Raw genomic sequence first — 13,699 nt, 5'->3', positions numbered from 1 at the left:
AGACATTAGATTCTTCCATAATGGCTGTTAGTTTATGGAGATGGTGCTTCCTTCAGATATTTTCATGGTGCATGAATTCAAAGTTCTTAATATGATCCAGACTGCCAATTTTCACATTGAGCAGTCACAGGCAAGGATTTCCTAAGATTCAGAAGGGATGCTGAATGTTCAGATATTTTTGAGTTCATCTTTAAATCTCTTAATATGAAAGAGCTCTGAATATTTTTTGTTTTAGCAAAGCACAATGGAGTTGACCAATGATGGGGGCCCAATGCTGGGGACTTTATGCTGGAGAAGTTGACCTCAAAGGCTGTTCATATTGGTTCATTTTGTAAATTTGGAGGATTTTAGGGAGAAAGCATTGGTGGAATCTTTCCAGTGCTTTGAGATGCACACTTAAGGTAGTTTATCTCAGATTCATATCAGGGATCATTACTGCAAAATAAACCATGTGTTTTGCACGAGGTCAGAGATCCTGATCTTCAAATATCTTTTTTCTCAATTGGTCATAGGATGTGCTTGGGCATTGAAAGAATGGCACGTTTCAACGTTCATGCCTGGCTTTGTTGAGAGCTGGTTCTCAATGTATTAAAGCCTATCGTTCGTCACACACTGTCTTTGGAGTTATTGAAAGAGGATTTCAGTCTTAATAGCTGGTTTTGAGCTCAGCCTCTTAGTTTTTCCTACTTTTCATAAAAATCAGATAAAATACATTGTTGTATAATTAATCCATGTATCGAAACATTGGACCAATAAAGTTGAGCATACACAATTTTTAAAAACAAATCACTAGCAATTAAACTATTATATGAAGGTCTAACTTTCATCTGTGATTTTTAAAAATTAGGGTTAGGGCCATGACATTTTCTTATTAACCAATAAAAAACGATTCACAATTGTTTAGTCTTCCAAAGATGCATATTAACCTGGATATAATCTATATATTGTGGCGGCACACCACTAGGCAGGCGAACCAGCCCTGCTTGTAATCCACGCGGCGGGGCAGCCGGCCAAAATGGCACCGTCGGGGGGGGGTTTCCCCTTCTTCTCAGCATAGGGCTCAGAAGCCCGTGCTGGGGAACCACATGATGCCTGGGTGACATCAGCGCCCCCCCAGCGTGGTTCTCAGCAAGGTCCGGGTTGGGAGTACAAGTCCAGCCCAGCAGCCTGCAATAAATCAGTTCTGCTCAACCCGTCTGGTTGTGTGTTCTTTCAGTAGCAGTGTAGCTGTCACTACAATTGGTGACCCCAACTGGTTCAAACGTCTTTGAACCTATTATGAGCGAACCTGGGATCAGTGCTATAGCCTTGAAGTTGCCTGAATTCTGGGTTCAGGAGCCGGACACCTGGTTTGGTCTCGTGGAGGCTCAGTTTCACCTCTGCCAGATTTCATCTGACACGACCAAATTCTAACATGTGGTCGTTGCCCTCGACCAGGCCACTGCCAAACACGTGCTGCACCTCGTTCAGCACCCACCCACCGAAGATAAATACAAGACCATCAAACGAGTGCTCACCGGATCCCTTGGACTATCCAGGCACCAGCGTTCTGCTCAGATCCTGCACCTCGACGTCCTGGGGGACAGCTCCCTGATGGAGCTGATGGACGATATGCTTGCGCTCATGGGTAGTCACACCAACTGCCCATTCTTCAAGCGCATTTTCCTCGACCATCTGCCCGAGGACATTCGGCCGTTACTGGCCCAAGAGAGCTTTACCAACCCGATGAAGGTCGCTCAGAAGGCCCAAGAGGTATGGCTCGAGCAATTCCCAGAGGGCTCGGCAGTCCAGTGGGTCACAAGGCATGGGCATGACCACGCCAAGCCCACCCCTAGTACTGCGGTAGAGCATCCGGCCCCTGCAAGGCCCACTAAAAGCAAAACCAGGGGCACGGCATCCGCTCCAGGCCTCTGCTTCTACCACCAGCGCTGGGGAGCCAAGGCTCAGAAGTGTCATCAGCCCTGCTCGTTTCAGGGAAACAAGCAGGCCGACCGCTGTTAATGGCACCGGCAGCTGGCAAGGACACAGCCTCCTCTACTTGCAGGACTTGGTCAGCAGCCAGCAGTTCCTCAACACTGGGGCCCAGATCATCGTCATCCTGGCCACTGCCATAGAGTCCAGGAACTGACCTTGAAGACCTCCCCTCTGTGTGGCCAACGCAACAGAGATCTGGACGTATGGAGACAAAACAGTCCACTTCTAGGTCGGCCGACGAAAGTTCTCGATGAGACGGTGAACCTCCACGCTTCTGACTGCCATCCTGGGTGCCAACGTCCTCCTCGCCCACGGGCTTCTAGTGGACATTCAGTGTAGACGCCTGGTGAACGCACGTAATTTCCAGGCCATTTTGCCTCAACGCCTCCCGCACAGAGCAGCTGCAGATGGCCATGATCAGCATGCCCAGAGACGAGTTCCAGCGAATCCTGGACGAGTTTCCGACACTCCTCAAGCCACAGTTCTCTGCTGCCTCACCACGCCACGGGGTGTTCCACCACATCCCCACACAGGGCCCACCGGTTCACACCAAGGCAGGCCGGCTCCTGCCCAACAAGCTCCAAGTGGCGAAGGAGGAGTTTTCGCATCTGTTGGAGATGGGGATTCTTTGGCAGTCTGACAGCCCGTGGTGGGCCTCGTCACTCCACCTGGTCCCGAAAGCCTCCAGCGGCTGTCGCCCCTGCGGAGACTATAGACGGCTCAACAAAGTGACAGTTCCTGACCGTTACCCCATCCCTCACATCCAGGACTTTATGGCCAACCCGCATGGTGTGAGGGTTTTCTCCAAGATTGACCTGGTGTGCAGGTATCACCAAATCCCGATGCACTCTGAGGACGTACCCAAGATAGCCATCATCACCTCCTTCTGCTTGTTTGAATTCCTTCGCATGCCATTTAGGATCAAGAATGCCGCTCAGACCTTCCAGCGCCTCATGGACTCAGTGGGCAGGGATCTGGATTTCATCTTAATTTACTTAGATGATATCCAGCAGGGATCGGGCGCAACACAAGGACCACCTGTGCACCCTCTTCTCCGACTTCGGCCTCACCATCAACCCAGCCAAGTGCCAGTTTGGGAAAGAGTCCATGCAGTTCCTGGGCTATACTATCATGGCCAAGGGAGCCAAGCCCGCCGCTACATAGGTCGCCGCTATCAAGGCGTTCCCACGTCCAGACAATCTCAAGGGGCTGCAGGAGTTCGCGGGTATGGTCAACTTCTACAACCGATTCATCCCGGGAGCTGCGCACATCATGCAACCGCTATTCGCCCTCATCGCAGCCAAGCACAAAACACTCACCTGGACCCCAGAGTCCTGCAGTGCATTCGAGGCCACCAAGGATGCCCTCGTGAAGACTACCACGTTCGCCCACCTGCATATGGCGCTCTCTGTCGATGCATCTGCCTCAGCTGTCGGCGCTATCCTGGAGCAGCAGGTGAATGGACAATGGAAGCCGCTGGCGTTCTTCAGCCGGCTTCTCCGCCCACTAGAGGGCAAGTCTAGTGCTTTTGACCGTGAATTACCTGGCGATGCGGCATTTCCACTATTTCTTGGAGGGGAGGACTTTTACCATCTTCACTGACCACAAACCCCTCACCCAGGCACTCGCGATGGCAAAGGACCCCAGGTCGGCCCACCAGCAGTGTCACCTCTCCTTCGTGTCGGAGTTTACCTCCGACATTCGGCACAAGGTGGGGAAGGACAACGTGGTCGCCGATGCACTCTTGCAACCGACCATCTGCGTGCTGATGCCCGGCCTCGACTTCGACCAGCTTGCTCGGGACCAGAATTCTGATGAGGAGAGCGAGCCTTCAGGACTGCCATCACGGGCCTGCAGTTCCAGGACCTCCCAACTCCGAGCGGCGGAAGCACCATCCTGTGCGATGTCTCCATAGGCACTCCATGGCCAATGGTTCCCCAGCAGTGGCGCAGGCAAGTCTTCCATCATATCCACGACCTTTCGCACCCGTCCATCAGGTCCACGGTCAGGATGGTGGCAGAGCAGTTCATCTGGCACGGGCTGCGGAAGCAGGTCCTGGGCTGGGCCAGAACATGCATCCATTGCCAAATGTCCAAGGTACACATGGACTTCAGGGCGCCCATGCAAGAGTTCAAGCACGTCCAGAAACAGTTCAGCCACATTCACGTGGACATGGTCGGGCCCTTACCCGTTTCCTGGGGCAACCATTACCTGTTCACGGTGGTGGACTGCACCACTCGTTGGCCCGAGGCGATCCCGATGCCGGACGCCTCCACAGACTCCTGCTCCCGAGCGCTGTTGCACGGTTGGGTCGCCCAGATCAGCATTCTAAATCCCCTCACCTCTGTGCTCTGGGCACAGCTCGCCAACAGGTTGGAGATCGAGCTACACCGCACCATGGCCTATCACCTGCAGGCCAATGGGGCTGGTTGAGCGTCTGCACTGCCACCTTAAGTCGGCACTTATGGCCTGTCTCACCGGTCCCGACTGGGTGGATGAACTGCCTTGGGTGCTCCTGGGCATCTGCTCCACGCCCAAGGAGGATCTGCAGGCGTCATCAGCTGAGCTGGTCTATGGCACACTGCTGACACTTCCAGGTGAGTTCATCAACGCGCCTCACAACCCCCAGCGGTCGCTGCACAAGCTGCTTCCCCACCTCCAGGCCCATTTGACTCCATTCCACCCCCACCACCGCCCAGACACTGCACATGACCATCTCACGTCGCCAGCGAGCTGCTTTCCGCAGAGTACATTTTTATTTGGTGGGGCCCGCCCTCAGTACCTCTGCAGAGACCTTACGAAGGGCCGTACAAGGTTGTCCAGCATTCAGGGTCTATGCTCACGCTGGACATTGGAGGCAGCCGGGAACTGTTTACTGTAGACAGGCTGAAGCCATCGCACCTCAACCCCACCGATCTAATGATTGTGTCCCAGTCCAAGAAGCGAGGCCGTCCAGCTAAAAAGGACATTGGTGCCTGTTCTGGAGGGCTGTGTGACGGCACACCACTAGGCAGGCGAACCGGCCCCACTTGTAAACCACACGGCGGGGCAGCCAGCCAAAATGGCGCCGTCACGGGGGTTTCCCCTTCTTCTCAGCAGAGGGCTCAGAAACCCACACTGGGGGACCACGTGACACCTGGGTGACATCAGTGCCCCCGCAGCGCGGTTCTCAGCCATGTTCGGGCTGGGAGTACAACTCCAGCCCAGCATCCTACAATAAATCAGTTCTGCTCACTGAGCTCAACCTATCTGGTTGTGTGTTCTTTCAGTAGCAGTGTAGCTGACGCTACAATATTTTGCTTTGCAATTTCCAATGACTGTAATTCTTTATTTCTAATTAATTCCCATTGTCTGTCCCCAATCTGCACTTTAAGAATTTACAAATTAGCCAAAAATCAAATCTTATTTCTCACCTTAAAAGATTCCAACCATTTTTCCCTTAGCCAAGATTCACTGGATTACTAGATTGCAAATATTTCCAACTTTTTGACTTGAAGGTGAATTCTGAACATATATCACGAAAGTTTATCTATAATCTCTTCCAAGATGACAGCTTGTTTTATTGTGCTTTGCTTGCCTTGCAAGTGACTGTTCAGGATGTATCAAAAAAATCAAACTGAAACGTTATTCCATTCATTGCCACAGATGTTGCCAAGTGTTTCTAACATTTTTTTCTTTTTTTGGGGAGGGGTATAAAGGCCGATGATCTGGATGCAAATCAATGGAACTAGGCAGAATAGTTTGGCACAGACAGGATGGGCTGAAGGATCTGTTTCTGCACTGAAGTGTTTCTCGGTGCGTTCACATGTGCAAATATTCCAAGATCCCTCATCCATGCTTGCAATTCTTCCAAATTGTCCTTTCATCTTGCTGGTCATCATTCTTTGCTGAACTTCACTTGCAAATATTGCCATCTCTCCATGTACAGGTGCTATTAAGTCATTTGTTAGAATCATTATTAACAAAAGCTTGTAAAGCAGGGGTGTGATAAAATATGATTTTTCATTCATTGCTTTTTCAAATGCATGAAAATATACCACTTAAGCAATGATCAAAATATGTAGGACAAAACACAGATCAAATCATGTACATTTAGTAGGTACAGTTTGGGAATTAAAACAAGGAATCATGTTACATTTATACAAGTAAAAAGTAATTTTTGAGGTACATTTACAAGGCAATTTCTACTGATAAAATTTAAGAGTGTAATTATACCTTCAATCAATAATCTTTAACTGCCCAATACCTTTAAACTTGTATTTATGGTCTCAGAACCTTGCATGTGCACACTTAGTTACAAATGAAAGCTAGTAGTAAAGAGTGGTATTAAGTAACCTTAGTAATAGAAAGCAGGATCCTAACGATTACCTACCTTCCACTGTCACAAACTAAAATATTTATTTCTTTGGGGAGAGATGATATGCATTTACAATGCCATGAAAAATCATGGTCATAGATTGTTAATTACGTGCCAGATTATGCACCTTTCAGAGTCCTGCCAAGGTCGCACTTTTGGGGTGGCACAGTTGGCACAGCGGTTAGTGTAATGCCTTTGCAACACCAGCGATTTGGACCAGGATTCAAATCCATGCTGTATGTAAGGAGTTCGTACATTCTCCCTGTGTCTAAGTGGGTTTTCCTCGGGGGCTCCAGGTTCCTCCCACAGTTTAAAACGTACTGGGTTTTATAATTGGGTGTAAATTGGATTGCATAGACTTTTGGGCCGAAATGGCCTGTTACCATGCTGTGTGTCTAAATTTAAAATATCATACCTAAAAGATCAATTTTAAGCACAGAAAAAAAAAACCTGCATGCAATATTTTTGCTGGAAATAACAGTGGTTAAGGAAATAGAGCAGTAGTAGGTCCAAAGCAATCAGAAAGCAAAAGGATAAAGAAATTGTGAACAGCTGAAAGCTGGAAGAGAACAATGTTTGGCAATTGAGATGATTAATGAAACATTATAGTAGGTCCTTTGCCAACAAAGAGGTGTTCCTTCCTTGGTGGCTGAAGTATTTGCTACATGGGCAATTTTCCAAATGAATAGTATCACAAACCAATAGCTTTTGTCAGCAATTACATCTTAAGTCCTTAAGTCACTTAATACCAGTTCCTGCTGCATCAGCACAAGATTTTCTGTCATCTTTGTGACCTATGAAATCTTAATGCATGGACAAGTTACATGCAATTTGATTTTTTTTGTTTTAAGTCCACTGAACTGGGGGAAAAAAAATCCATTCATTATTTTATCAATTTTAATCTCAAGCTTGAACTAAGTTTACAAATGTTTTTCAGATTATTTTTCTTCAAACTTACTCTTGGAATTTTTAATTTACTCTTGCAAGCTCTGGAAGATGTGCAATATTGTAGCAGTTATGTTTATTGGACACTTAATACAATACGGGGGTGATAATCCCAGGAGTTTGTAGTAGTACAAAGTTTGCACAACAATTTTTTCCAGAAAAAATGTCCATCAGTAAATATAAACACAAAGCTGTTTAACGGTATTCTAATGTTCCCTTGAAAATGCAACCTATTGACGAAATCCAGTCTGGCACAAGACTCCAATCTATTTTTGAAGTGGTCTAACAAGCCTCCAAGTTGTATCAAGCCCAACAAAGAATTGCAAAAGTTCAGGAATACGGTCAACCACTACATTCAAAACAACAAGGAACAAGAATAAATCCTGAACTTGGTAGTAACACTTATATTCCACAAATCAATTACAAGAATTCTTAGAAGTTGATATTTTCCAATGAACAAAGTGGTACTTACTGTTCTCTCCTGGGCAAGGCATGCCTGGCTTTTCAGGAATGCTGGGAAAAACTAGGTAAAGTGAAAAGAAAAAAGGGCAAAATTTAAGATGTGCATCAAAAAAGCAAGCTGGTGCACATTATGTAAGAATAAGCTAATCTAACCATTTAAACTTTGTAAGAATGAACAGACCAAGTCTGTTATACACTATCCACTTTTCAAACATTTGAACAGTTTAGTTTCTGCCTCTCCCGACCCTTGTTCCCACAATCCCTTTAACACATCAGAGGCCTCAGTTCCTGAATTCCCCTGAAACTCACCTGCTGCTGTCTTATATTTCCTCCAAATTTACCCGGGCTCATTACCCTGCTCGCCTTTGACTTACCATGTTCACTGGAAAATGCATTATGCCACTCTGTACATTTTCCTTTCAAGAAAGTAAAAGTGTTTTTAATTTTTATTGGAATATTTACTAGAATAACATCTAATAGTGCGAAAAGTCTGTCAGCCTTGCATTCAAGTCCTGAAGGTACTGAATTAATTAAATTTTACTGTTTCTGCTTCCATTAATTTGTGTCCTTTAATTTTAGATTCTTTATTATTCTCTTCTCCTTTCTGTACTCGTGGTTTTCTTCATTCATGTTCTCTTCCTTCTTAAAACGGTACTTTTTTTTTAAACCTTTCCCCACTCACGTTCCACTTTCATCCTGTCTTTGCTTCATAAATTTCTGCTCAATTCACTTTAAAATGTTAGAGTTGTCATATTGGCAAATACAGGACCTCTCACTTCATATCAGGATTTGAATAAGTCCAAAAATCAGGCATAATCAGTGGCTATGGAGTTGAATTTTTGAGATAGGAACCAAGATATTGCTTTATATTTATGGAATCTTTGAAATTTACAGCATAGAGTGAGAACCTCTGATGTAAGCTACATGCTTGCTCCCTTCAAGGTCTGTGCCACAGTCAAGGGAATTTTGAACGACCCCATCACTAATGTACAGTATTCTGCAGCTCTATATAACCACAAATTATTTGGGACCAATAACTTAATAGAATCAATTACTTAATTTTTGGCTCTGATAAAAAAAAGTTTGAGTAAACTAAACAAACTAGATCCACATACTCATAAAGGCAATAGAAAATAATTTTGAACACCACAAATTAAAAATCTCAGCAGGGTGAAGTTACGACTGCAATAAGTTGCTATTCAGTGCTCACCTCTCTTTATCCAAAACAAGTTACACAAATCTATTAGGGTACTGGTTCTAAAAATTAACTAACTTATGGTATAAAACTATAATATAACATTTTAATTTCAAGTCCAATAACTCCAGATTATTCGACTGTCAACAAATGCCAGAACCAAGCAGTGGAGGTCAAAAGGTTATTTTTAAATATTTATAAATGATTTTTACTAGCTATTTTATGGAACAAATGAGGCCCAAAGCTGACAAGAAAAACTTAAAATCTTTCTCTTAACATGAGCTGATCATTTTCGAAATAAACCCAATTGCAGTCATGGATTTACAACTGGGGTTAAAGTCTCTGCTGAATGACCCAAATTAATGCAATTGAAATTTTAATATCCATTTATAATTTGATATTAAAAACCATAATTTTACTTCCTTAACTTCGCGCTTCCACTTTCATAGCTTATTGTTCGTTTCAATTTATTGTTCTTCTGTTGAAGACACTCAGTTCCTTCATTCAAGTTATGGGTCATCCGTGGTAATAAACTGAAGTATACCAAATAGTCAGAAGTAACAGTTTCTATCAATCCGTAAATATTTTATTTTTTCCCCCAAAAATAACGATGACTGACCATGAATAATAAGGCCCGAATCCCCATTCTGGTTATATAGTCGAAATGCTTCCTCCAGCTCCATGTGAGAAGAAACTGTACACGGGTCTCCTATGAATTTGAAAGCAGAATCGTATTAGTACTATTGCTTGCTAATGCTTAGACTTAGGTTTTTTAAAAGCCATCGTCACTCCAAGAAACCTTAAAAAATACCTTAAATCTTGTGCTCTGAAATTAACGTACTGTATATGTCGATGTACAAAACAGAATTTGAAACTTAAAAACTAGGAGTCCACTCCAAATCTATACATGCCAAGTATAAAAGCTGAACCTTAATGTCCTGTGGTTTAGAGTGTCCCCCATGTTAATGGAGAGCAGCACACTCGCCTAACTCCTACGGTCCTACCACTAAATATTTTTTGACTAAAACTTGCATTTAGGACACTGGATTAATAGTAATGTTTTATTAAAACATTATATCCTTATGATAACATTATCTCACAAAGCAAGACTGAGTTTTAAATTAAAGAAAATTCTTGGAGTGTATTTCATGTCAACATTTCTAATATATGACAGTATAATATTATTGTGATGTGCTATGGAGCTACAAGCAAACACAAGAGCTCTATTTCAAGCACCATCACAAGGGAATACCAGGGAGGCATAATTTCTTTTAGGATGAGCTTAAAAAAAATTCAGATTTATTGTCAGAGTATATACTTGACATCGTATACAATCCTGAGATTCTTTTTCCTGTGGGCACGGCAGAATTACCACTTACTGGTCATGCAAAGAACTCTACACAATGTACATGTGTAAACAAATATAAACAAGTGACTGTGCAAATATAGAGAGGAAAATAAAAACAAAGTGTAAAAGTAATAATCCTGAAATGAGTCCCTGATTGAGTTTGTTGTTGAGGAGTCTGATGGTGGAGGGGCAGCAACTGTTCCTGAACCTGGTGGTGCGAGTCTTGTGACACCTAGACCTCTTTCCTGATGGTAGCAGTGAGGACAGAGCATGTGTATGATCCAGTAGTGTGGATTCTTGATGATTGCTGCTGCTCCCCAAGGATGGTGTTTCCTGTAGATGTTCTCAAGAGTGGGAAGAGCTGTACCTGTGATGTCCTGGGCTGTGTCCACTACCTTTTACATGGCTTTACACCCAGGGGTCTTGGTTTCCCCACACCAGATCATGATGCAGCCGGTCAGCACACTTTCCACCACACATCTGTAGAAATTTGCCACGATTTCCAATATCATACCAAACCTCTGCAAACTAGAAGTAGAGGTGCTGACGTACTTTCTTCATGCCACTAGTGTCTGGGCTCCAGGAAAGATCCTCTGAGATAGTGACTCTCAAGAACTTAATTTGCTCACCTTCTCCACCTGTAATCCACCAATGATAACTGGATCATACACATCTGCTTTTCCCTTCCTGAAGTTAACAATCACCTCCATGGTTTTGGTCAAATTGAGTGCAAGGTTATTGTTGCGCCCCCTTCAGCCAAGTTTTCAATCTCCCTCCTGTATTCTGACTCATTGTCTCTTTGTATACAACCCACTACCATGGTATTGTCAGCAAATTTGAAGATATTGTTGTAGTCATACCAAACCACACAGTCATAGTTGCAAAGCGAGTAGAGCAAGGGTCTAAGAGCACAGTCCTGTGGTGTTCCTGTACTGATGGTTGTAGTCTGTAGGTGAGGAAATCAAAGATCCAATTACACAGTGTGGTGTTGAGTCCCAGGTTTTGGACTTTGCTGATCATTTCTCAGGGGATGATGGTGTTAAATGCCAAACTGTAGTTGATAAAGAGCATCCTGATGTATGCATCTTTACTGCCCAAGTGTTCCAGGGTTTTGTGTAGAGCCAGAGAGATAGTATCTGCCATAGATCTGTTGCTACGATAGGTGAACTGGAATGGATCCATGTCACTGCTCAGACAGGAGCTGATATGCTTTAACACCAGCCTTTCAAAACATTTCATTCCTGTTGAAATTTTTACATAAATTGCAAAATAAATTGGTCAATGTTAATGAAAGAGTTAAATCTGTCGAGACTAGTATGGAGGAGGTATAGGACAGGATAATGAAAATGAGACTGATGCATGGGCCGTTGAAAAGAAACAACTTTGGGCAAAAATTGATTTACTAGAGAACTTTAGTAGAATAAATAATACTAAAATTGTTGATCTTAAAGAAGGTGAAGATCCAGTAAGATTTTTTCATGGATGGATTCAAGAGGTCCTGAAAATACTATTGAAATTGAAAGGGCACTTAGAGCTTTGAGACTCCTGATTTCCACCAAACCAGAAGCCAAGATCTATACTAAAAGGTCTTTGATACAAAATTGACTTATTCCATTTTCAATGGATAATCATTTTCTTTTTTAAACATTTGATCTCAGAAAGGAATTAGCTATATAGAAGAATGTTATGAAAGAAGAAATTTAATGTCCATATAATAACCATATAACCACTTACAGCACAGAACAGGCCAGTTCGGCCCTACTAGTCCATGCCGTAACAAATTCCCACCCTCCTAGTCCCATTGACCAGCACCTGGTCCATACCCCTCCAGTCCTCTCCTCTCCATGTAACTATCCAGTCTATCCTTAAATGTAACCAATGATCCTGCCTCAACTACATCTGCCGGAAGCTCATTCCACATCCCTACCACCCTTTGCGTAAAGAAATTTCGCCTCATGTTCCCTTTATAATTTTCCCCCTTCAATCTTAAACCATGCCCTCTAGTTTGAATCTCCCCCACTCTTAATTGAAAAAGCCTATCCACATTTACTCTGTCTGTCCCTTTTAAAATCTTAAACACCTCTATCAAGTCCCCTCTCAATCTTCTACGCTCCAGAGAAAAAAGCCCTAGTCTGCACAACCTTTCCCTGTAACTCAAACCTTGAAATCCTGTCAACATTCTTGTGAACCTTCTCTGTACTCTCTCTATTTTGTTTATATCTTTCCTATAATTTGGTGACCAAAACTGAACACAGTACTCCAAATTTGGCCTCACCAATGCCTTGTACAATTTCATCATAACCTCCCTACTCTTGAATTCAATACTCCGATTTATGAAGGCCAACATTCCAGATGCCTTCTTCACCACACCATCTACCTGAGTATCGGCCTTGAGGATACTATTTACCACAACTCCTAAATCCCTTTGTTGATCTGCACATTTCAATAACCTACCATTTAATGCATATGACCTATTTAGATTTGCCTTTCCAAAACCTCACACTTATCTGTATTAAATTCCATCAGCCATTTCTCAGCCCACACCTCCAGCCTTCCTAAATCACCTTTTAATCTACGGTAATCTTCCTCACTGTCCACAACACCACCAATCTTTGTATCATCCGCAAACTTGCTTATCCAATTCTCCACCCCTACTTCCAGATCGTTAATATATATAACAAACAAAAGTGGACCCAGGACCGATCCCTGAGGAACTCCACTAGTCACCGGCCTCCAATTGGACAATTTTCCACCTCTACTCTCAGACACCTCCCATACAACCATTGCTGAATCCATTGCACTACCTCCTTATTTATACCTAATGCCTCCACCTTTTTTCCTAACCTCCTGTGGGGAACTTTGTCAAAAGCTTTACTAAAGTCTAAATAGAAAACATCCACACCTTTCCCTTCATCAACCTTTTTTGTAATCCCCTCGAAAAACTCAATCAGGATTGTCAAGCATGATCTACCCCTGACAAAACCATGCTGATTACTCCCTATCAATCCCTGTACCTCCAAATATTTGTAAATACCATCCCTCAGATCACTTTCCATCAACTTACCCACCACAGACGTCAGACTCATGGGCCTATAATTCCCAGGTTTACATTTGGACCCTTTCTTAAACAGCAAAACCACATGCGCCACCCTCCAATCTTTGGCACTACCCCGTGACCAGTGCCATCCTAAATATCTCTGTTAATGGCCCCACTATCTGTCCACAAGCCTCCCTGAGTGTCCTTGGGAATATTTTGTCCGGTCCCGGAGATTTATCCACCTTTATCTTTTTCAACACAGCCATCACTACCTCCTCGGTTATCCTTATATGCTTCATGACTTCCCCACTATTTTTCTTTACTTCAATTGGTTCAATATTTTTTTCCCTAGTGAATACCGAGGCAAAGAAATCATTCAAA

At 43.8% G+C, this 13,699-nt stretch overlaps 1 protein-coding gene across 9 annotated transcripts in view; it reads right to left on the bottom strand.

Moving 5' to 3' along the window:
- The window catches only part of prkcz (protein kinase C, zeta), a 279,023-nt gene that overhangs the window by 227,225 nt on the left and 38,099 nt on the right, over positions 1–13,699 (bottom strand). For all 9 annotated transcript variants that reach the window (XR_011351704.1, XR_011351707.1, XR_011351705.1 and 6 more), the window contains exons 3-4: positions 9,553–9,642; positions 7,749–7,799 (exon numbers count right to left, since the gene is read on the bottom strand). Coding sequence is in view for 5 of the 9 variants with exons in the window: in XM_069918552.1 (XP_069774653.1) it covers positions 7,749–7,799; positions 9,553–9,642 (141 nt within the window). In the remaining 4 variants the exon portion in view is untranslated. The remainder of the gene's footprint in view (positions 1–7,748; positions 7,800–9,552; positions 9,643–13,699) is intronic.

Source organism: Narcine bancroftii, chromosome 2, assembly GCF_036971445.1.
Source record: "Narcine bancroftii isolate sNarBan1 chromosome 2, sNarBan1.hap1, whole genome shotgun sequence".
NCBI lineage: Eukaryota > Metazoa > Chordata > Chondrichthyes > Torpediniformes > Narcinidae > Narcine > Narcine bancroftii.
Note: the sequence above shows the minus strand (reverse complement) of the source record. Positions and strands in the feature narration are given on the sequence as shown.